The sequence below is a fragment of the Hemitrygon akajei genome, chromosome 11, assembly GCF_048418815.1.
Source record: "Hemitrygon akajei chromosome 11, sHemAka1.3, whole genome shotgun sequence".
In the NCBI taxonomy this organism is placed as follows: Eukaryota; Metazoa; Chordata; class Chondrichthyes; order Myliobatiformes; family Dasyatidae; genus Hemitrygon; species Hemitrygon akajei.
The window spans coordinates 174,722,518-174,746,595 of record NC_133134.1 but is presented as its reverse complement, the minus strand read 5'-3'; the positions used below and the strand labels follow the sequence as shown (position 1 = coordinate 174,746,595).

General features: G+C 43.3%; 2 protein-coding genes across 2 annotated transcripts in view; one reads left to right on the top strand and one right to left on the bottom strand.

The window, feature by feature from the left end:
- The window catches only part of ahcy (adenosylhomocysteinase), a 90,063-nt gene extending 85,136 nt beyond the window's left edge, over positions 1–4,927 (top strand). Inside the window, exon 10 of the mRNA XM_073062307.1 lies at positions 4,571–4,927. Within this exon, the coding sequence (XP_072918408.1) occupies positions 4,571–4,702 (132 nt within the window). The 3' untranslated portion in view covers positions 4,703–4,927. The remainder of the gene's footprint in view (positions 1–4,570) is intronic.
- A 4,918-nt stretch (positions 4,928–9,845) lies between these two features.
- Positions 9,846–24,078, bottom strand: part of fer1l4 (fer-1 like family member 4) — a 477,640-nt gene continuing 463,407 nt past the window's right edge. Inside the window, 3 exon segments of the mRNA XM_073062298.1 lie at positions 9,846–10,555; positions 11,519–11,619; positions 16,842–17,119. Coding sequence (XP_072918399.1) covers positions 10,375–10,555; positions 11,519–11,619; positions 16,842–17,119 — 560 coding nt within the window. The 3' untranslated portion in view covers positions 9,846–10,374.

The following is a 24,078-nucleotide window of genomic DNA, read 5'->3' as shown; positions in this document are numbered from 1 at the left end:
TGACAACAACCATATGTTGAGATGTGTGTAGAGATCGGAAGTGCACGTAGTCACAGATATTTGTACAGATTACATACAGCCTGTACTGTAAGTCACAAATGAACACGTCACTGATGCCATGAGACAGCTGCACTGCACTGCTTCCAGTGGTTCTGTGCTCCCACTTGTGTGCAATGCTGTTGAGTGTCTTTTGAAAATCCTTGAAATTAATCTATCCATTTGAAACTGGACTATGTATCTTCCTGCATTCTTAAGGGTTCCTCCACCCTGCAAAACACATGGCCAATATTTACAACCTCTGAAAAAATGTTGTTTTGCTCAACCACCATAAATGAAGGGATGGACCCTGTGAACCCCACTTTTAACACTAAAAAAAGCGTCAGTCAACTATTAACATTTGCATTTGCTACTGAGCCAGTTTGGAATCTGGCCACTCTCCCTTACTAACATTGTAGAATCATAGTCATAGAACAGAAACAGGCCATTTGGCCCATCTAATCCATGTCAAACCATTAATCAGCCTAGTCCCAACAAACTGCACCCTGAACATAGCTCTTCATACCCCTCCCATCCATGTTTCCTTTAAACATTTCATCTTTCACCCTTAATCTATGACCTCTAGTAGTCTCAACCAACCTTTGTTGAAAAAGCCTGCTTGCATTTACTGTATCTGTACTCATAATTTTGTAAACCTCTATCAAATTTCCCCTCATCTTTTGGAATAAAGTTCTAACCAGTTCAACCTTTCCCTATAATTCAGGTCCTCAACATCTTTGTAAATTTTCTCTGCACTCTTTCAATCTTATTTACATATTTCCTGTAGGTAAGTCAACAAAACTGGACATAATTTAGGTAGGTCAAATATGATGGCACAATATAGCATTAATGGTAAGATTCTTGGCAGTGTGGAGGATCAGAGGGGTCTTGGGGTCCGAGTCCATAGGACACTCAAAGCTGTTGCACAGGTTGACTCTGTGGTTAAGAAGACATACGGTGCATTGGCCTTCATCAACCATGGGATTGAGTTCAAGAGCCGAGAGGTAATGTTGCAGCTTTTATAGGACCCTGGTCACACCCCACTTGGAGTACTGTGCTCAATTCTGGTCGCCTCACTACAGGAAGGATGTGGAAACTATAGAAAGAGTGCAGAGGAGATTTACAAGGATGTTGCCTGGATTGAGGAGCATGCCTTATGAGAATAGGTTGAGTGAACTTGGCCTTTTCTCCTTGGAGCGATGGAGATGAGAGGTGACTTGATAGAGGTGTACAAGATAATGAGAGGCATTGATCGTGTGGATAGTCAGAGGTTTTTTCCCAAGGCTGAAATGGCTAGCACGAGAGGGCATAGTTTTAAGGTGATTGGAAGTAGGTACAGAGGAGATGTCGGGGTAAGTTTTTTAAGCTGAGAGTGGTGAGTGCATGGAATGGGTTGCCAGTGGCGGTGGAGGTGGAAACGATAAGGTCTTTTAAGAGACTCCTGGATGGCTACATGGAGCTTAGAAAAATAGAGAGCTATGGGTAAAGCCTAGGTAGTCCTAGGGTAGGGACATGTTTGGCACAGTTTTGTGGGCCGAAGGGCCTGTATTGTGCTTTAGGTTTTCTATGTTTCTATAATTTTCCAAAGCAGGCATCACCAATGTCTTGTACGATTTCAACACAACTTCCCAACTCCTGTGCTCCTTCAATTTATGAAAGCCAATGTGCAAGGTGCCTGTGATACCTGCAGAATTATGGATCGGTATCTCCAGATCACTGTTCTACTGTACTCCTCAGTGCCGTACTGCTCACTGTGCAAGTCCTACCCGAGATAGATCTCCCAAAGTGCAGCAACCACACACTGATCTGCATTAAATTCCATCTGCTGTTGTTTTGGCCCATTTCACTAATTGGACCAGGCCCTGCTGCCAGCTTTGACAATCTTCGTCACTGCCCACTACACCTCCAATCTTGGTTTCATAAGATATAGGAGCAGATTTGGGCCATTTGACCTATCGAGTTTGCTCCACCATTTCATCATGGCTGATCCAATTTTCCTTTCAGCTCCAGTTTCCTGCCTGCTCTCCGTATCCCTTCATGCCATGACCATTCAAAAATCTATCAATCTCTGCCTTAAATATACATAAAGACAGCCCTCACAGCTGCCCGTAACAGAGTTCCACAGATTCACCCTCTGGCTAAAGAAATTCCTCCTCATCTCCATTCTAAAATGATGCACCTCTATTTTGAGGCTGTGTCCTCTGGTCTTAGACTCTTCCACCATCCACTCTATCAAGGCCTTTTAACATTGGTTGGGTTTCAATGAAGTCACCCCTTATTCTTCTGAATTGGAGTATACAGCTCCAAAGCCATCAAATGCTCTTCATATGACAAACCATTCAATCCAGGAATCATTTTTGTAAACCTCTTTTGAACCCTGTCCACTTTCAGTACATCCTTTCAAAGATAAGGGGCCCAAACTTGCTCACAATACTCTAAGTGAGCCCTCACCAGTGCATTATAAAGTTTCAACATTTCATTCTTACTTTTACAATCTAGTCCTCTTGAAATGAATGCTAACATTGCATTTGCCTTCCTCATCACAGACTTGACCTGCAAATCAACCTTTAGGGAATTCTGCACAAGGATTCTTTGTCTTTTTTTTATATATTTTCTCCCCATTTAGAAAATAGTCACACTTTTCTTCTAATGATATGCATGATCATACACTTCCTGACACTGTATTCCATCTGCCATTTCTTTGCCCATTCTCTTAATCTGTCTAAATCCTTCTGTAGCATCTCTACTTCCTCAAAACTACCTGCCCTTCCAGTTATCTTCATATCGTCTGCAAGTGGGATCTCCCAGTGGTTCCCCATTTTAATTCCACTTCCCATTCCGGTATGAGCATCCATGGCTGCCTCCACTGCCAGGATAAGGCCACACTTGTACTCTGTTTGGGTAGCCTCCAACCTGATGGCATGAACTTTGATTTCTCTAACTTCCAGTAATTCCTCCACCACCACCACCCCCCCACCATTTTCCCATTTCCTTGTCCCTCTCTCATGTTATCTCCTTGCCCGCCCATCACCTCCCTATGGTGTTTGCGCCATCCTCCCATTTCTTCTTTCTTCCATGACCTTCTGTATCTTTCACCAATCAACTTCCTAGCTCTGCTGCATCCCTCCCCCTCCAGATTTCACCTTGTGTTTCTCTCTCCCCTCCCCCATCTTTTAAATCTACTCCTCAGCTTTTTTCTCCAGTCCTGCTGAAGGGTTTCGGCCTGAAAAATGGACTGTACTTTTTTCCATAGATGCTGCCTGGTCTGCTGAGAATCCTCATGGATCTTTTCTAAATCATCTTGCTCAATCACATCTTCCCTGGAGTACGGCAATCAGAATTGTATACAAGATCCAATGTTTTTAACAACTGACATGATATTGCCAGCTCTTGTACCATTGCATGTCTTCACCCTGTTCACCTGTTTCAGGGACCTATGTACTTCTGGTTTTTCAGTTCAACAGAACTGCCCAAGGCCCTGTTATTTACCACGTATGTCTTGACCTGCTTTAAGTCCCAAGATGTACTTGTCTGAGCAAAAGTCCTCTAGCCATTCCTTTGCCCACTTTTCCAGTTATCCTTCACTGTGCATCACAATACTAATTACAAACTGATAAGCCAACTGGTCACAATAACTAACCCTTATGATAAATATTCTACTGGTTAGGGGCCTCTTCTGGAAAAACAACCCATGACAAACATCTCTGCTGGTTTCCACTGACAATTTTGTGACTAGTTGGCTAGCTCTCCTGGAAATTCCTTTGATCAAACCATATGGACCATGCAAGATCTTGCCAAGGCCTTGCAAAAATTCCATGTGGAAAATGTCTACTAGCCTCTTCCCTCAGTCCTTTTGATCACCTCTTCAAAAGGCTCACTCAAATCAAACTACAACACTCAGCAAGGCTTATTCATGGTAGAGGTCATAGATTTTAGGGTGAAAGATGAAAAATGTAAGGAGAGTCTGAGGGAGAACTGCACTTGGGGTGTGTAGAGCAAGCTGCCAGTGGAAGTGGTGGAATCAAATTCAACTTCAAAATTAAAGGTAATTACCTGGATGGGAGTGGTATGGAAGGCTGTGGGTCGATGTGACTAGGCAGGTTGTCATGGATTAGATGGGCTGAAGGACCTGCGGCTGTGCTGTAGTTCTCTATAAATGGGACTAGCCCAGGTGGGCACCTTTGGCATAGACAGGTTGAAGCAAAGTTGTACACAATTGTTTGTTTTGCTGGTTATGTCCCACAGCCCTGCTAGCATCTTCGATGGAGAAAATTTCATAATCTGGTACATAACTGCCACTTTAAGGCATTTGGTCTTATCCTGTCAGAGATGTTCCCTTTTATTCTAACCATCCCTCTTCAATTCTGGTGCTGAAAAATAATCTTTTTAATTCTGATGTATCCACAACCTGATGCTGCTTCTGTTCTTACTGATGCTGTCTGACTAGATTGTTTACAACATTTTGATTTTTATTTTGGAATTTCAGCATCTGCAGTTTTTGATTTGATATTGTATCATGTTCTGTCTTTTGCAGCTCGATGAAGCGGTGGCTGCTGCACATTTGGAGAAACTCGGAGTAAAATTAACCAAACTATCAGAGGATCAGTCGTCTTATCTTGGTGTTCCTGTGGATGGGCCTTTTAAACCAGACCATTACAGATATTGAACCCTGTTGATTCCTGCTGCAGAGTGCAACAACATTCCTTCAAGAGATTGATTATGTCACGGTCTGTGAAGGCTGTTCTGATTGCCAAATCAATGGTCCCAGCTGATTGTTGCTCTTACCTCAGTTGTAACCATCTTATCACCAAATCATTTGTTTTGTAATTTCACTGATGTTGAAATATAATCTTGCTGAAATATTGACAATAAATATTGATTCTGACTCCGATTTCCTTTTCGACATGAAATGCTTTTACAAAACTAGCAATTTATGAGTAACCAATTAAACTAATGCCCAGTCTAAGTTCTGGAGAAGACCAGCAAACACAGCAAATATTTGATCAGATCATGATGCAGGCATTCAACCCAAACATGTTGACAGATCATTTCCTTCCACACGTGCTGGATAACTTGGAGTTCTTCCAACAGATTGTTTGAAACTCCAACTTATAACCATCTGCAGTCTCTTGTGAGTTGATCAAAGTGTGCAGAATATTTTAATTATATAATTAAGAGATTTTGATGTCCTGGTGTCTTGTGTCTGTTTCCCAACCTATATGCTGGCCTTTAGTTTGCTGTGGCTTTAGATGGCTTAGCTCTGATCAAGTGAGCTTCTGCTGACATAGCTTGTTGATCAGTAAACCAGAGAAAACCCATGTAGGCACTGAGTCAATGTGATACTCCAAAAAGCCAGGACCTGAGTTCAGAGTTGGAGCTGCTCTACTAGATGCATACATAAAATATAGAAATCTACAGCACATTACAGGCCCTACAGCCCACAATGTTATGCTGACCATGTAACCTACTCTCGAAACTGCCTAGAATTTCCCTACCACATAGCTCTCTCTTTTTCTTTTTGACATCCCCTCTGTACCTACATACAAGCACCTTAAAACTGTACCAACCTATGTTAGCTTGACTAATCTGTTGGAGTTTTTCGAGGATGTAACCAGGAAGTTAGACGGGGGAGATCCAGTGGATGTAGTGTACCTTGATTTTCAGAAGGCATTTGATAAGGTCCCACATAGGAGATTGGTGGGTAAAATCAGAGCTCATGGCATCAGGGGGAAGGCATTGACATGGATAGAAAACTGGTTGGCAGATAGAAAGCAAAGGGTAGCGGTGAATGGGTGTTTCTCGGAATGGCAGGTGGTGACTAGTGGGGTGCCACAGGGCTCGGTATTGGGACCACAGTGTTTACCATTTACATTAACGATTTGGGTGAAGGCATAGAAAATAACATCAGCAAATTTGCTAATGATACTAAGCTGGGTGGCAGTGTGACATGTGATGAGGATGTTAGGAGAATTCAGGGTGACTTGGATAGGCTGGGTGAGTGGGCAGATACTTGGCAGATGGCGTTTAATGTGAATAAGTGTGAGGTTATCCACTTTGGGAGTAAGAACAGGAAGGCAGATTATTATCTGAACGGTATAGAGTTGGGTAAGGGAGTAATACAAAGAGATCTCGGAGTCCTTGTTCATCAGTCACTGAAGGTGAATGAGCAAGTGCAGCAGGCAGTGAAGAAGGCTAATGGAATGTTGGCCTTTATTACAAAGGGAATTGAGTACAAGAGCAAGGAAATCCTCTTGCATTTGTACAGGGCCCTGGTGAGACCACACCTGGAGTATTGTGTACAGTTTTGGTCTCCAGAGTTAAGGAAGGACATCCTGGCTGTAGAGGAAGTGCAGTGTAGATTCACAAGGTTAATTCCTGGGATGTCCGGACTGTCTTACGCAGAGAGGTTAGAGAGACTGGGCTTGTACACGCTGGAATTAAGGAGATTGAGAGGGGATCTGATTGAAACATAAGATTATTAAGGGATTGGACAAGATAGAGGCAGGAAATATGTTCCAGATGCTGGGAGAGTCCAGTACCAGAGGGCATGGTTTGAGAATAAGGGGTAGGTCATTTAGGACAGAGTTAAGGAAAAACTTCTCCCAGAGAGTTGTGGGGGTCTGGAATGCACTGCCTCGGAAGGTAGTGGAGGCCAATTCTCTGGATGTTTTCAAGGAGCTAGATAGGTATCTTATGGATAGGGGAATCAAGGGATATGGGGACAAGGCAAGAACCGGGTATTGATAGGAATTGATCAGCCATGATCTCAAAATGGCGGTGCAGGCTCGAAGGGCCAAATGGTCTACTTCTGCACCTATTGTCTATTGTCTATCCATAGGATAAATGCCTCTCATTTTATACACCTCTATCAGGTGACCTCATCCTCTGTCGCTCCAAGGAGAAAAGGCCAAGTTCACTCAACCTATTCTCATAAGGCATGCTCTCCAAGCCAGGCAACATCCTTGTAAATCTCCTATAGTATCCACATCCTTCCTGTGATCAGAACTGAACACGGTTCTTCAAGTGGCGTCTAACTAAGCTTAGTCTTGTAGAGCTTTAACATTACCTCACAGCTCTTGAACTCACTCACAGTTGATAAAGACCATCACACCATGCAGCTTCTTAACACTGTCAAATTGTGTAGCAGCTATGAGAGTCCTGTATTCCTGTTGATACAAACCCGAAGATCTCACTGATCCTCCACACTGCTACGAGTCTTACCATTAATGTTATTTTCTGTCTTCAAATTTGACCTACCAAAATGAACCACTTCACACTTATCCAAGTTCAATTCCATCTGCTACTTCTCAGCCCACTTCTGCATCCTATTGAAATCCTGCTGTAACCTCTGATAACCCTCCAGTCTATCCACAACACCCCTAACTTTTGTGTTACCAGCAAACTTACTAACCCATTTTACTTTGTCATCCAGGTCATTTAAAAAAGTCACGCGGAGGGGTCCTAGAGCAGATCCCTGCGGAACACCACAGGAGGAGTGATTATCATCTTCCATGCAGACAATGAACCATCCACAACCACCCTTTGCTATTCTCATAAGGCATGCTCCCGAATCCAGGCAACTCCTATTAAATCTCTTCTGCACCCTTTCTATAGTTTCCATATCCTTCCTGTAGTGAGGTGACCAGAATTGAGCACAGTACTCCAAGTGGGGTCTGACCAGGGTCCCATATAGCTGCAACATTACCTCTCGGCTCTTGAACTCAATCCCATGGTTAATGAAGGCCAATGCACCTTATGCCTTCTTAACCACACAGACAACCTGCGCAGCTGCTTTGAGTGTCCTATGGACTTGGACTCAAAGATCCCTCTGATCCTCCACACTGCCAAGAGTCTTACCATTAATATTATATCCTGTCATCATATTTGACCTACCAAAATGAACCACTTCACACTTACCTGGGTTGATCTCCGTCTGTCACATCTCCACCTAGTTTTGCATCCTATCAATGTCCTGCTGTAACTTCTGACAGCCCTCCACACAATCCCCAACACCCTCAATGTTTGTGTCATCTGCAAATTTACTCACCCACTTTCTCATTCAGGTCATTTATAAAAATCATGAAAAGATAGTGCATCTTTGCTCTATCATATAACCATATAACAATTACAGCACGGAAACAGGCCATCTCAGCCTTTCTAGTCCATGCCGAACGCTTAATCTCACCTAGTCCCACTGACCCCACTCAGCCCATAACCCTCCATTCCTTTCCTGTCCACATACCTATCCAATTTTCCTTTAAATGACAATACCGAACCTGCCTCTACCACTTCTCCCGGAAGCTCATACCACACAGCTACCACTCTCCGAGTAAAGAAATTCCCCCTCATGTTACCCTTAAACTTTTGCCCCCTAAGTCTCAACTCATGTCCTCTTGTTTGAACCTCCCCTAATCTCAATGGAAAAAGCCTATCCATGTCAACTATCTATCCCCCTCATAATTTTAAATACCTCTATCAAGTCCCCCCTCAACCTTCTATGCTTATCATCTGCTCATCTTCCTCACAAACCCCCTACAAGCTATCTCTACTAGTGCACCAACTGCCCCATCCTCTGCCTCTTCATTTCGGTTCCCACCCCCCTGCAAATCTAGTTTAAACACTTCCCAATAGCATTAGCAAACATCCCTCCCGTATTATTGGTTCCCCTTCAGTTCAGGTGCAACCCGTTCCACTTGTACAGGTCACCCCTTCCCCAGAAAAAGTTCCAATGATCCAAGAATTTGAAACCTTGCCCCCTGCACCATTTCCTCAGGCACTTGTTCATCTGCTTGTTATCTTCCTGTTCTGAACCTTCACTAGCTTGTGGCACCAAGAGTAATCTAGAGATTACCACCTTGGGGGTCCTGCTCTTCAGCCTCCTTTCTAACTGCCTAAACGTACTGTGCAGGATCTCTACCCCTCTCTTGCCTATGTAATTGGTACCGATATGTACCACGACCTCCCGCTGCTCACCCTCCCCTTCAAGAATATTCTGCAACTGCTCAGGGACATCCCGGACCCTAGCACCCAGGAGGCAACACATTATCCTGGTGTCTCTTTTGTTGCCACAGAATCTCCTATCTGTCCCTCTAACTATCGAGTCCCCTATGACTTGCTCCACCTGACTTCACCCAACACTTCTGAGGCTCAGAGCTGACCTCAGTGCTATTGGTCTGGCTTGTGCCGCCTTGCCCAGATAGGTCATCCACCTCAGCAGCATACAAAGGGATATACCTGTTGTTGAGGGGAATGGCCACAGGGTGAACCTGCACTGACTTCTTTCTCCCTTTACCTCTCTCGGTATTCACCTATCTACTTCCTGAATTCTGCATTCTGGGTGTAATCACCTGCTCAAAAGTTGTATCTACCAATTTCTCTGCCTCCCAGCTGATCCGTTGTTTATCCAACTCCTGCTCCAGCTCCTTAATGCGGTCTTTCATGAGCTGGAGTTGGCTGCACTTCCCGCCTGTGCAGTCATCAGGAAGACTCATATCCTATAAGAGCATTCCACTGTCATATCTGCCATCCTGCTCGCACTGTACAACGGGCAACCAAGACCAAATCAGCAATAACGAAAGGAAAAACTAACCCTTCTAACCTGTTTCCTTGGCCTCAGCCTCTTCTTGTTGAAGCCTATTGAGGCTATTAACGCTCATACTCTCACCACTGGCCTGCTCACAACAAGGCCAGTCAGCCCACTTGTCCCTTCTGTACTCTTATTTATTTTGCAGAGTTCTGCTCCCAACGCTGATTGGGCCTCCAGTATGTTCGGAATGTGTAGTACCATTTTGTAAGTTGAGAGACATACACATGATTGAAGATCTTTATTTCATTAACTCGCACATATCTTACACAATTTGGATAGCAATAAAGCTTAGAAATACATAATTATTCAAATATTTAATTGTCATATCAGAACTAGGTTACAGGTGAGGCATGAGAAGATAATTGATTTGTTTCTACTCAACTTTTATGTTGAATTACAGATACATTTTAACTAAAATATATTAATACATCATTCTAATTCATTAAGGACTAGAGTTCAGAATTTTTGACATTTACTGGAATAAAGGATCTTTGCTGCTATTTGATATTGGAACATGTACAAATAATGATCCACTCAAGCAGTGATTAGTCAGTTATAAGAGCACTCCATTGTGTTCTGTTGCTGCATATTTCAATTACTTGCTTCTGTCCATTTTAACTGCTGGAAAACTTTGGTTTAACTGCCTCTCTGGGAGTGTGTGAATGAAGTGTTGCCAAATTATCTGGTTGCTGCCCTGCAGCTTCAGTACCACTGTGCTAGAGTGCTGTTGAATTGTTGCAGTTGGACATAGACTATCCATTGATAATCTTCTCACTGATGAACTGAGGCATGGTGTAAAGGATTAAGAAGATAAAGAGGGCCAGAATGGCAATGACCAGCAAACCAATAATGTACCACTTGTAATTTTTCCATATGAAGTATACAAATGACTTCAGTGGGTTGATGAACCAGTTAAAGGATGTGTTGGGTCGGCTGCAAAAGAAATACTCATGTTAGTTAACCAAGCTGTATCAGGGATATACATTATTTTAACAGTATCACTTTAGTGAAGAATTCATCTATGCCTTTATTTGCATACTGATGTTCATCAATAGATTAAAAACAATGATGTAAGTCATGGCATGTTACATATCCCATGATTTCCTGCCAGCATTCAGTCCAGTATGCCTTTCCACCATTTCAACCCAAATGCTTAAAATGCCCATTTTAATTTGCTACCCTAACCTATTTTGTTCCACAGAGCTTGAACTTTTAACTCATCATTACCTCTTTCAGAACTAGAAACTCATGTGAATGACTAAGTTTGTCCAAGATCAGAGAGGAAAAAAAGATTATTTTCTCCCCCATGATGAAAGACTGGAAACAATGGATGCAGGTGGCCACTTTTCCAAACGATGAGCACTAAACATTTCATTACAAGTTCTAAGATGAAAGGATGCTGGCATTTTCAAATTTATCCCCAAGATTAGAATGTGATGAGGCGGAATGGAGGTGACACGGGTACAGATCTTACAGTCTTGATACCATGCCTAGAACTAAAATGTAACTCGAAACTAGCATAAAGAGGGGCAAGACTGGCATCTTAATGTCCCAGATTAGGGTTTTCAGAAATAAAAGATGAGAATTGGGGAGCATTATTGGTTGCAATACTTTTTTTAGAAATCCCTGCTATGAAAATAAAGCATCATTAACTGAGGCTATATGGAGTGGATTAGAAAACACAGCTAAGGCATAACTGTAGTGAACTACAGATCTCCAAACAAGTCTGAGAGGGAGCACTGGGGAGAACCCACACACTCCAAGGGAAGGGCGTAATGTTTTATTTACTCTAATCACGTCACCTCCCCACAGAGTCCAGGAGCAGCAGGAAACCTCTGAGTGTCTCCAGCAATTTCAAATTTGCTGCAGACACAGCCACAGCTTCTGTTTACTTACTTGGGTTTGTCTAGTGGTTCTGGCTCTTTCCGTCCAAGACCCACAGGGGATTTTTCTGCTTCTTCCACAGTGAGCAAGTGCAACTCAGCCTCAACTTTACCCTGTCATAAGCAAAAAATATTTATTAGAGTTTCAGGCACGACGGGGGGGGGGGGGGGTAATTCATGAAACAAGATGACCATGTGCAATTCATGTGTGCTGTCCCTAATCAGTCCTTGATTTTCCAAATGCTAATAAATCATATCCCTCAGAATAGCTTCCAATAACCTCCCCATCAACGATTGCCTTTAGTTTAATTGCTTTATTTTAGACATGACATGCGAGGAGAGAGAAAAGGAAAAAAGATGCAGATGACGTGAACTTGTAGTCTATGTTCATACTATTGGGTGGAATAGGAGGGGCTGTTCATCCTCACCCTGACAGTGGACAGACAGATCAGTGTATGACTGGGAAGGGGAGTTGAAATCACATTCAACTGGGAGGTCGGGATGGAAATTCCCATTCTCTCCCTCCATGGTTCCCCTTATTCCACTGGATAAACATACCAGTGTTGTGTCTCAATGTCAAAGGGAAAGATGATGAGAGATGGTGGTGCACTTGGTTGCATCAGCCTCTCTGGGTCTAAGCAAAGTGTAATTGTAGTTGGAACATGGACCACAGATTACAATGGTAAATAGAACAGGGATTATTGCCTGTGCTACGTGACAGTGAGTATAGGAATAGAGTGAGGTGGAGGACAAATGTGTGGCTGAGGGATTGGAGCAGGGGACAGGGATTCAGATTTCTGGATCATTGGGACCCTCTTTTGGGGCAGGAGTGTCCTGTACAAAAAGGACAGGTTGCACTTGAATCCCAAGGGGAACCAATAATCTGGCAGGGAGGTTTGCTAAGGCTACTGGGGAGAGTTTAAACTAGAATTATTGGAGGGTGGGAACTGAACTGAAAGATGGAGGAAGAGGAGGTTAGCTCACAAACAGAGAAAGCTTGGAGACAGTGCAAGAGGGAGGATAGGCAGGTGATTGAGAAGGGACCCATTCGGACAGAGGATTGGAGAGTTGCAGATATTGTTCCTTTATTCAAGAAAAAGAGTAGAGATAGCCTAGGAAATTATAGACCAGTGAGTCTTACTTAAGTGGTTGGTAAGTTGATGGAGAAGATCCTGAGAGGCAGGATTTATGAACATTTGGAGAGGCATAATATGATTAGGATTAGTCAGACTAGGTTTGTGAAAGGCAGGTCGTGCCTTACGAGCCTGATCTAATTTTTTGAGGATGTGACTAAACACATTGATGATGATAGAGCAGTAGATGTAGTGTATATGGATCTCAGCAAGGCATTTGACAAGTTACCCCATGCAAGGCTTTTGACAAGGTACCCCATGCAAAGCTTATTGAGAAAGTAAGGAGGCACGGGATCCAAGGGGACATTGCTTTGTGGATCCAGAACTAGCTTGCCCATAGAAGGCAAAGAATGGTTGTAGATGGGCCAGATTCTATATGGAGATCGGTGACCAGTGTAGTGCCTCAGAGATCTGTTCTGGGACCCTTACTCTTTGTGATTTTTATAAATCACCTGGATGAGGAAGTGGAGGGATGGGTTAGTCAATCTGCTGATGACACAAAGGTTGGAGGTGTTGTGGATAGTGTGAAGGGCTGTCAGAGGTTACAGCAGGACATCGATAAGATGCAAAACTGAGCTGAGAAGTGGCAGATGGCGTTCAACCCAGATAAGTGTGAGGTGGTCCACACACAAAGGGACAGCGTTAGGGAACTGGAGATGCAGCTCGATGACCTTTGCCTGGTCAGGGAGAGAAGGAGGTTATAGAGAGGAGTTACAGACAGGTGATCACACCGGGGCTACGGGGGACAGAGAAATGGATCACAGTCAGGAGAGGGAAGGGGAAGAGTCAGGTACTAGAGAGTACCCCTGTGGCTGTACCCCTTGACAATAAGTACTCCTGTTTGAGTACTGTTGGGAGAACAGTCTACCTGGGGGATGTGGCAGTGGCTGTGCCTCTGGCACAGAGTCTGGCCCTGTGGCTCAGAAGGGTAGGGAAAGGAAGAGGAAGGCAGTAGTGATTGGAGACTCTATAGTTAGGGGGTCAGACAGGCGATTCTATGGATGCAGGAAAGAAACTTGGATGATAGTTTGCCTCCCAGGTGCCAGGGTCTGGGATGTTTCGGATTGCATCCAAGATATCCTGCTGTGGGAGGGAGAGCAGCCAGAGGTCGTGGTACATATTGGCACCAATGACATAGGTAAGAAAGGAAAGAGATCCTGAAAAAAGACTACAGGGAGTTAGGAAGGAAGTTGAGAAAGAGGACCGCAAAGGTAGTAATATCAGAATTACTGCCTGTGCCACATGACAGTGAGAATAGGAATAGGATGAGGTGGAGGATGAATGCGTGGCTGAGGGATTGGAGCAGGGGGCAGGGATTCAGATTTCTGGATCATTGGGACCTCTTTTGGGGCAGGTGTGACCAGTACAAAAAGGACGGGTTGTACTTGAATCCCAGGGGGACCAATATCCTGGTGGGAAGGTTTGCTAAAGCTACTGGGGAAAGTTTAAACTAGAATTGTTGTGGGGTGGGAACCAAACTGAAGAGACTGGGGAAGAGGCAGTTGGTTCACAAATAGAGAAAGCTTGTAGACAGTGTGAGAGGGAGGATAGCCAGGTGATAGAGAAGGGACGTGCTCAGACCGATGGCTTGAGATATGTCTATTTTAATGCAAGGAGTGTTGTGAACAAAGCAGATGAGCTTAGAGTGTGGATCAGAATTTGGAGATATGATGTGGTGGCCATTACAGAGACTTGGATGGCTCAGGGATTGGATTGGTTACTTCAAGTGCTGGGTTTTAGATGTTTCAGAAAGGACAGGGAGGGAGGCAAAAGAGGTGGGGGCGTGGCACTGTTGATCAGAGATAGTGTCACGGTTGCAGAAAAGGTGGACGCCATGGAGGGATTGTCTACGGAGTCTCTGTGGGTGGAGGTTAGGAACAGGAAGGGGTCAATAACTTTACTGGGTGTTTTTTATAGACCGCCTAATGGTAACAGGGATATTGAGGAGCAGATAGGGAAACAGATTCTGTAAAGGTGTAATAATAACAGAGTTGTGATGGGAGATTTTAATTTCCCAAATATCGATTGACATCTCCCTCGAGCGAGGGGTTTAGATGGGGTACAGTTTGTTAGATGTGTTCAGGAAGGTTTCTTGACACAGTATGTAGATACGCCTACAAGAGGAGAGGCTGTACTTGATTTGGTATTGGGAAATGAACCTGGTCAGGTGTCAGATCGTTCAGTGGGAGAGCATTTTGGAGGTAGTGATCATAATTCTATCTCCTTTACAATAGCATTGGAGAGAGATAGGAGCAGATATGTTAGAAAAGTGTTTAATTGGAGTAAGGGGAATTATGAGGCTATCAGGCAGGAAATTGGAGGTTTAAATTTGAAACAGATGTTCTCAGGGAAAAGTATGGAAGAAATATGATAAATATTCAACGGATATTTGAGTAGAGCTCTGTATAGGTACGTTCCAATGAGACAGGGAAGTTATGGTAGGGTACAGGAACCATGGTGTACAAAGGCTGTAATAAGTCTAATCAAGAAGAAAAGCTTACAAAAGTTTCAGAGAGCTAGGTAATGTTAGAGATCTAGAAGATTATAAGGCTACTAGGAAGGAGCTTAAGAAGGAAATCAGGAGAGCCAGAAGGGGCCATGAGAAGGTCTTGGCAGGCAGAACCTCACTACAGGAAGGATGTGGATACTATAGAGAGAGTGCAGAGGAGACTTACAAGGATGTTGCCTGGTTTGGAGAGCATGCCTTATGGGAACAGGTTGAATGAACTCAGCCTTTTCTCCTTGGATCAACAGAGAATGAGAGGTGACCTGAAAGGGGTGTATAAGATGATGAGAGGCATTGATCGTGTGGACAGCCTGAGGCTTTTTCCCAGGGCTGAAATGGCTAACGCAAGGGGGCATAGCTTTGAGGTGCTTGGAAATAGGTATAGAGGGGATGTCAGAGTTAAGTTTTTCACACAGAGAGTGGTGGGTGCATAGAATGCACTGCCAGTGACAGTGGTGGAGACGGTTACAATAAGGTCTTTTAAGAAACTCTTAGATAGGTACATAGAGCTTAGAAAAATAGAGGGCTTTGCGGTAGGGAAATTCTAAGACAATTTCTAGAGTAGGTTACATGGTTGGTGTAACATTGTGGGCCGAAAGGCCTGTAATGCGCTGTAGATTTCTATGTTCTATGTTCTATGATATTTCCTGTGGTGAGAGAGTCTAAGACCAGAGGACACAGCCTCAGAATAGAGGGGTGTCCTTTTAGAATGGAGATGAGGAGGAATTTCTTTAGCCAGAGAGTGATGAATCTGTGGAATTCTTTGCCAACAGCAGCTGTAGTGGCCAAGTGTTTATGTATATTTAAGGCAGAAGTTGAAAGATTCTTGATTGGTCAGGGCATGAAGGGATACAGGGAGAAGGCAGGAGATTGGGGCTCAGAGAAATATTGGATCAGCCATGATGAAATAGCGGAGCAGACTCAATGGGCCAATTGGCCTAATTCTGCTCCTATTATGGTCTCGTGGTTTTATGGTCTAAATCCATTCATTTGTGAGACCAGCGGCAGAGGGACCGCAATTGCCTTGGTTGTGGTGAGGAGTAGGCCTTGGCAGCAGTGTTGCCTTGGATGCAACTGCCCAGGGGAGTGAGCAGGGCACTCTGCTTGATGCAGAGGAATTGTGCTGGCTTGGGAGCTGGCCTCTCCTGCTCATGCTTCCCTCCGATGTTTGTTAAGTGGTGCCTTCTGGTGTTCACTTGGTGGACCAGTTTAACTACAGTCATGCTACTCAGGACTTGGGCTATTTTTATCTCTCTTTGTGACGTATGTTTTTCTGAAATAGCAACCTAATGTAGTACTATTTGCAGAGTGCTGTGTGCTGTCGGTAATGAAGTTTGCACGTTGGCCCCAGAGGAATGATGCTTTGTTTAGCTATATTCATGTATGGTTGAATGTTAATTAAACTTGAACTTGAAGTCTATAGGGCCAATGGCCAACATTTATGCTGTGCATTTCTTTGATTTTGTTGTCTTATCCCGAGCACCAAATGTTCTGTAGCTTAAGTGAAATTACCAAGCAGAGTCAAATAGATTGTATTACCCTTGCATCTGAGTGGACCCCATCCTAATTTACCAATAGCAATGTGTCCCATCTGAATGGCCTAGAATTGGTCCAAGTGAAGAGACAATAAACTGCACTAGGATCCCAGCCAGCTACATATTTCTCCTTAAGCTGGTGATACAAAAAGGATATCTCACCCTAAGAATGTAAGTGTTACCAGAGCTGTCAGTAAACTCAACATCCTCAGTTTTCACTTTCTTCTTTTTCTTTTTTTTCTTCTTTTTCTTGCTTTCATCATCTTCTTCTTCCTCATCTTCTGCTTCTTTCACTTTGATCATGGGCCACCATCCCTTCATCCTCTTTCCCTTTATGATGGAGGCACGAGGACCTGCTTTCTCTTTTGCCATCTTGATGGTACATTGGTCAGCTGTCTTTGCTGGTCGGACCATATCATTTAGCTTCAGTTCAACCGAGCCTGCAACAGTAAAACAAAATCCTTAGCAACTTAAATAACAATTTAGTGGTGGATAACTGTCGGGTTGGAGGCCGGTGACTAGTGGTGTGCCTCAGGGATCTGTACTGGGTCCAATGTTGTTTGTCATATACATTAATGATCTGGATGATGGGGTGGTAAATTGGATTAGTAAGTATGCAGATGATACTAAGGTAGGTGGCGTTGTGGATAATGAAGTAGGTTTTCAAAGCTTACAGAGAGATTTAGGCCAGTTAGAAGAGTGGGCTGAACGATGGCAGATGGAGTTTAATGCTGATAAGTGTGAGGTGCTACATTTTGGTAGGAATAATCCAAATAGGACATACATGGTAAATGGTAGGGCATTGAAGAACGCAGTAGAACAGAGTAATCTAGGAATAATGGTGTATAGTTCCCTGAAGGTGGAATCTCATGTGGATAGGGTGGTGAAGAAAGCTTTTGGTATGCTGGCCTTTATAGATCAGAGCATTGAGTATAGGAGTTGGGATGTAGTGTTAAAATTGTACAAGGCATTAGTGAGGCCAAATTTGGAGTATTGTGTACAGTTCTGGTCAGTGAATTATAGGAAAGATATCAACAAAATAGAGAGAGTACAGAGGAGATTTACTAGAATGTTACCTGGGTTTCAGCACCTAAGTTACAGAGAAAGGTTGAACAAGTTATGTCTTTATTCTCTGAAGCGTAGAAGGTTGAGGGGGGACTTGACAGAGGTATTTAAAATTATGAGGGGGATAGATAGAGTTGACGTGGATAGGCTTTTTCCACTGAGAGTAGGGGAGATTCAAACAAGAGGACATGAATTGAGAGTTTGGGGGCAAAAGTTTAGGGGTAACACAAGGGGGAACTTCTTTACTCAGAGAGTGGTAACTGTGCGGAACAAGCTTCCAGTAGAAGTGGTAGAGGCAGGTTCAGTATTTTCATTTAAAGTAAAATTGGATAGGTATATGGACAGGAAAGAAATGGAGGGTTATGGGCTGTGTGCAGGTCGGTGGGACTAGGTGAGAGTAAGCATTCCACATGGACTAGAAGGGCCAAGATGGCCTGTTAGCATGCTGTAATTGTTATATGGTTATAATTTAATTTTGGCAGAAGAGGTTGCAACACGTTCTTAACCAATGTCTAAAACATGGTCAAACTGTTCCATAGCCCAGACTCTGACGAAATGAGTTTCATTCTTGTGTAGATGTGCAGAGATTTAGGTCATCAGGAAAGTATTAAATTTTGGAAAATTATGCTGCTCTAGTAGAAGCCACCAGAATATGTCATATATTATTATATAATAATATTAAAGAGGATACCAAAAGTTTCTTCAGATACATAAAATGTAAAACAGAGGCAAGAGTAGACATCGGACTATCAGAAAACGGCGCTGGAGAGGTAATTAAGGGGGACAATGAAATGGCAGAAGACCATAAGATATAGGAGCAGAATTAGGCCATTCAGCCCATTGAGTCCACTCCACCATTTCATCATGGCTGATCCCAGATCCCATTCAACCTCATACACTTACCTTTTCACCATATACCTTGATGCTCCGACCAGTTAGGAATCTATCAATTTCTGCTTTAAATATATCTTCAGACTTGGCCTCCACTGCAGTCTGTGGCAGAGCTTTCCATAGATTTACCACTCTCTGAGTAAAACAAATCCTCCTTAACTCTGTTCTGAAAGGTTGCCCCTCAATTTTGAGGCTGTGCTCTCTAGTTCTGGATACTGCCCACCAGATGAAAGTTCCTCTCCACATCCACCTTATCTAGTTCCTTAACATTCGGTAAGTTTCAATGAGATCCCCACACGTTCTTCTAAATTCCAGTGAGTACAGGCCCAAAGCTGTCGGACACTCCTCATATGTTAATCATCATATGGCAGATGAACTGAATAAGTATTTTGCATGTCTTCACTGTGGAAGGCACTAGCAGTAAGTTCCAAGTACCAGGGGACATGAAGTGTGTGAAGTTACCCTAACAGGAATGAAGGTTCTTGGGAAACTTAAAGGTCTGAAGGTATATAAGTCACCTAGACCAGATGGTGTACACGCCAGAGTTCTGAAAATGGTGGCTGAAGAGATTGTGGAGGTATACATAATGATCTTCCAAGAATAACTAGATTTTGGAATGGGTTGGGAATGCTGAAAAATTGGAAATGTCACCCTACTCTTCAAGAAGGAAGAGAGGCAGAAGAAAGGAAACTATAGGCTAGTTAGTCTGACCTCAGTGATTGAGAAGATGTTGGAGTTGATTATTAATGATGAGGTCTCAGGCTCCTTGGAGGCACATGATAAAATGGTTTCCTCAAGGGAAAATCTTGCCTGATAAATCTGTTGGAATTCTTTGAAGAAATAACAAGCAGGATAGACAAAGGAGAATCAGATGACGTTGTGTACTTGGATTTTCAGAAGGCCTTTGACGAGGTGCCACACATGAGGCTGCTTAACAAGCTAGGACCTCTTGGTATTGCAGGAAAGATTCTAGCATGCATAAAGTTGTGGCTGATTGGCAGGAAGCAGAGATTGGGAATAAAGGGAGCCTTTTCTGGCTGGCTGCTGGTGACTAGTGGCGTTCCACAGGGGTTTTGGTTGGGACTGATTCTTCTTACATTATATGTCAATGATTTGGATGATGGAATTGATGGCAGGATATTGGGGCTGAGAGAAAAAATGGATTAGCTGTGATGAAATGGCAAAGCAGACTCAATGGGCCAAATGGCCTAATCTGCTCCTATATCTTATGGTCTTGCTTGCAGTGATTTTCTTTGTATTGTTTTTACAGAAGTCACCTTGTAATGCCCAACATTTTTGTACCTTCCAGGAGGCACACTGAATAGAGTCAATGTAGAAGAGTCATTCTCACAATGTGGACTGCAGATTCATGAGTCCATCTAACAGTCTGCTAAATACTATTATTGTATCTGCAACACACACAAAATACTGGAGGGACTCAGCAGGTCCAGAGATGTTCATCAGGACCTGAACATTTCTATTTCACTGGACATTTCTCTTCTGGGAGAAAGATTCTGTCTGTCTCCTCTACTTTAGGCTTATCATAATTTTATAAACTTCGACCAGATCCTCCTTGAATCTGCACCATTTTAAAGAAAACCTAAGGTTGTCCAACTTGTCCTGTTACTATAGCTCATATCCTCTCATCCCGGCAGCATTCTGATAAACCTCTTGAATTTGAATTGACTTTATTTCTTACATCCTTCACCTACATGAGGAGTAAAAATCTTTACATTACGTCTCCATTTAAATGTGCAATGTGCAATCAAAGAAATTTATAATCATTTATAATAAATAAAACAGTCAATGTAGTATAGAGTACACTTCAAATCAGCGTGAGTTCATCAGTCTGATGGCCTGGTGGAAGAAGCTGTCCCGGAGCCAATTAGTCCTGGCTTTTATGCTGTGGTACCGTTTCCCAGATAGTAGCAGCTGGAATAGACTGTGGTTGGGATGCCTTGGGTCCACAATGATCCTACGGGCCCTTTTGACACACCTGTCCTTATAAATGTCCTGAATCCACAGTCTGTGCGGATTGGTGATAACATATCCTCCTCGCTGACAATCAACACTGGCGCACCTCGGGGGTGTGTGCTTAGCCCACTGCTCTACTTTCTGTATACACATGACTGTGTGTCTAGGCATAGCTCAAATACCATCTGCAAATTTGTTGATGATACAACCATTGTTGGTAGAATCTCAGGTGGTGATGAGAGGGTGTACAGGAGTGAGATATGCCAAATAGTGGAGTGGTGCCGCAACAACCTGGCACTCAACGTCAGTAAGACGAAAGAACTGACTGTGGATTTCACGAAGGGTAAGACGAAGGAACACATACCAATCCTCACAGAGAGATCAGAAGTGGAGAGAATGAGTAGTTTCAAGTTCCTGGGTGTCATGATCTCTGAGGATCTAACCAGGTCCCAACATATCGATATAGTCACAAAGAAGGAAAGACAGCAGTTATACTCTATTAGGAGTTTGAAGATATTTGGCATGTCAACAAATACACGCAAAAACTTCTATAGTTGTACCGTGGAGAGCATTCTGACAGGCTGCATCACTGTCTGGTATGGGGGGAGGGGCTACTGCACAGGATGGAAAGAAGCTGCAGAAGGTTGTAAATCTAGTCAGCTCCATCTTGGGCACTAGCCTACAAAGTACCCAGGACACCTTTAGGAAGCAGTGTCTCAGAAAGGCAGCATCCATTATTAAGGACCTCCAGCACCCAGGGCATGCCTTTTTCTCACTGTTACCATCAGGTAGGAGATACAGAAGCCTGAAGGCACACACTCAGTGAATCAGGAACAGCTTCTTCCCCTCTGCCATCTGATTCCTAAATGGACATTGAAGCTTTGGACACTACCTCACTTTTTTTAATATACAGTATTTCTGTTTTTGCGCATTTAAAAAGATCTATTCAATATACGTAATTGATTTACTTGTTTATTTATTATTATGTTTTATTTTAATTATTATAATTATTATTATTTTGCTCTCTCTGCTAGATTATGTATTGCATTGAACTGCTGCTGCTAAGTTAACAAATTTCACGCCACATGCCAGTGATAATAAACCTGATTCTGATTCTGGTTCTGATTCTGATTCAATTGTGGCCCTGTAGAAAGTTCTTAGGATTTGGGGGCCCATACCAAACTTCCTTAACCTGTTGTTCCTTTTTCACCACACAGTTGGTTTGTACAGATCACGAGGTCCTCGGTGATGTGGATGCCGAGGAACTTAAAACTGTTTACCCTCTCAACCCCAGATCCATTGATGTCAATAGGGGTTAGCCTGACTCCATTCCTCCTGTAGTCCACAACCAGCTTCTTTGTTTTTGCGACATTGAGGGAGAGATTGTTTTTTGACACCACTGTGTCAGAGACTGTCTGTACCTTTCCAAACCCTCCTTTTTCCTCTGTAATAGGGAGATTACAATACTCCATGTGCAGCCTAATCAAAATCCAACATAAATGGAACATTTATTTATTTAGAAACAGGACATCAACAAGCCCTTGCAGCCCAATGAGCCTGCGCCATCCAATTACATCCAATTAACCTACCAACCTTTATGTCTTTGGAACGTGGGAAGAAACTGGAGCACTCAGAGAAAGCAAACGTGATGACAGGGAGATTGTACCAACTCCTTATAGCACTACGCTACACTACCATACAGTCCCATGTGAAGGCCTTGTTCTTATACTCAGTGTTCTAACCAATGAAGGCAAGCATGCCATACACCTTCTTTACCACCATATCTACTTGCATGACCACTTTCAAGGAGCTATGGACTTGGACCCCGAGGGATCTCTGTACAGCCAGCCAGGATAATACCCTTCCACCTCAAACCTCTGTCTTCTATGGGCAAACCAATTCTGAATCCAAACTAACAAATCATGCTTCTGAATCTTCTTCGAGTGATCAGCCTACCATGAGGCACTCTGTCAAATGCCTTAATAAACTTCATATGAGCAACATCCACTACTCTACCTTCATCAATCAACTTCATCAGCTCCTGAAAAGACTCTAGCTTTCAATTTGTAAGACATGATCTGCCCTACATAAAGCTATGCTAACTGTCCCTAACTCGCCTATGTTCTTCCAAATTCTCTGCAATAGCTTCCATAACACTGACATGAATATAATCAGAATTATCTCTATTTCCCTTCTTGAACAAAGGAACAATACTGGCTGCCTTGCAGTCTTCCACGACCTCATGTGTTGCTGGTTCTCAGGATCACAATCTGAAAATAGAGGTAGACCACATAGCAGTGAACTGGGGAGATATTTCCTCAGTTTTCGGATTGCCCCGCCTTAGAGTGTCCATAGAACCATAGAACACTACAGCACAGTACAGGCCCTTCAGCTCTCCATGTTGTGCCGATCCATATAATCCTTAAAAAAAAGTACTAAACCCACACTACCCCATAACCTTCCATTTTTCTTTCATCCATATGCTTGTCCAAGAGGCTCTTAAATACCCCTAGTGTTTTAGCCTCCACCACCATCCCTGGCAAGTCATTCCAGGCACTCACAACCCTCTGTGTAAAAAAACTTACCCCTGATGTCTCCCCTAAACTTCCCTCACTTAATTTTGTACATATGGCCTCTGGTGTTTGCTATTGGTGCCCTGGGAAACAGGTACTGACTGCCCACCCTATCTATGCCTCTCATAATCTTGTAGACTTCTATCAAGTCCCCTCTCATTCTTCTACACACCAAAGAGAAAAGTCCCAGCTCTGCTAAACTTGCTTCATATGACTTGTTCTCCAATCCAGGCAACATCCTGGTAAATCTCCTCTGCACCCTCTCCATAGCTTCCACATCCTTCCTATAATGAGGTGACCAGAATTGAACACAATATTCTAAGTGCGGTCTCACCAGAGATTTGTAGAGTTTCAACATGACCTCTCTACTCTTGAACACAATCCCCCTGTTAATGAAGCTTAGCATCCCATAGGCCTTCTTAACTACCCTATCAACCTGTGCAGCGACCTTGAGGGATGTATGGATTTGAACCCCAAGGTCCCTTTGTTCATCCACGGTCTTAAGTAACTGACCATTAATCCTGTACTCAGTCTTCTGGTTTGTCCTTCCAAAATGCATCACCTCACGCTTGTCCAGATTGAACTCCATCTGCCATTTTTCTGCCCAACTCTGCAGCCTGTCTATATCCTCTTGTAACCTTCGACCACCTACAGCTCCATCCACAACTCCTCCAATCTTCATGTCATCTGTAAACTTACTCACCCATCCTTCTGCCTCTACATCCAGGTCATTTATAAAAATCACAAATAGTAGGGGTCCCAGGACAGATCCCTGTGGCACTCCACTAGTCACTGACCTCCAGGCAGAATACTTTCCTTCCACAACTACCCTCTGCTTTCTTCCTTTAAGCCAATTTTTTATCCAAACAACCAAGGTTCCACTTATCCCATGCCTC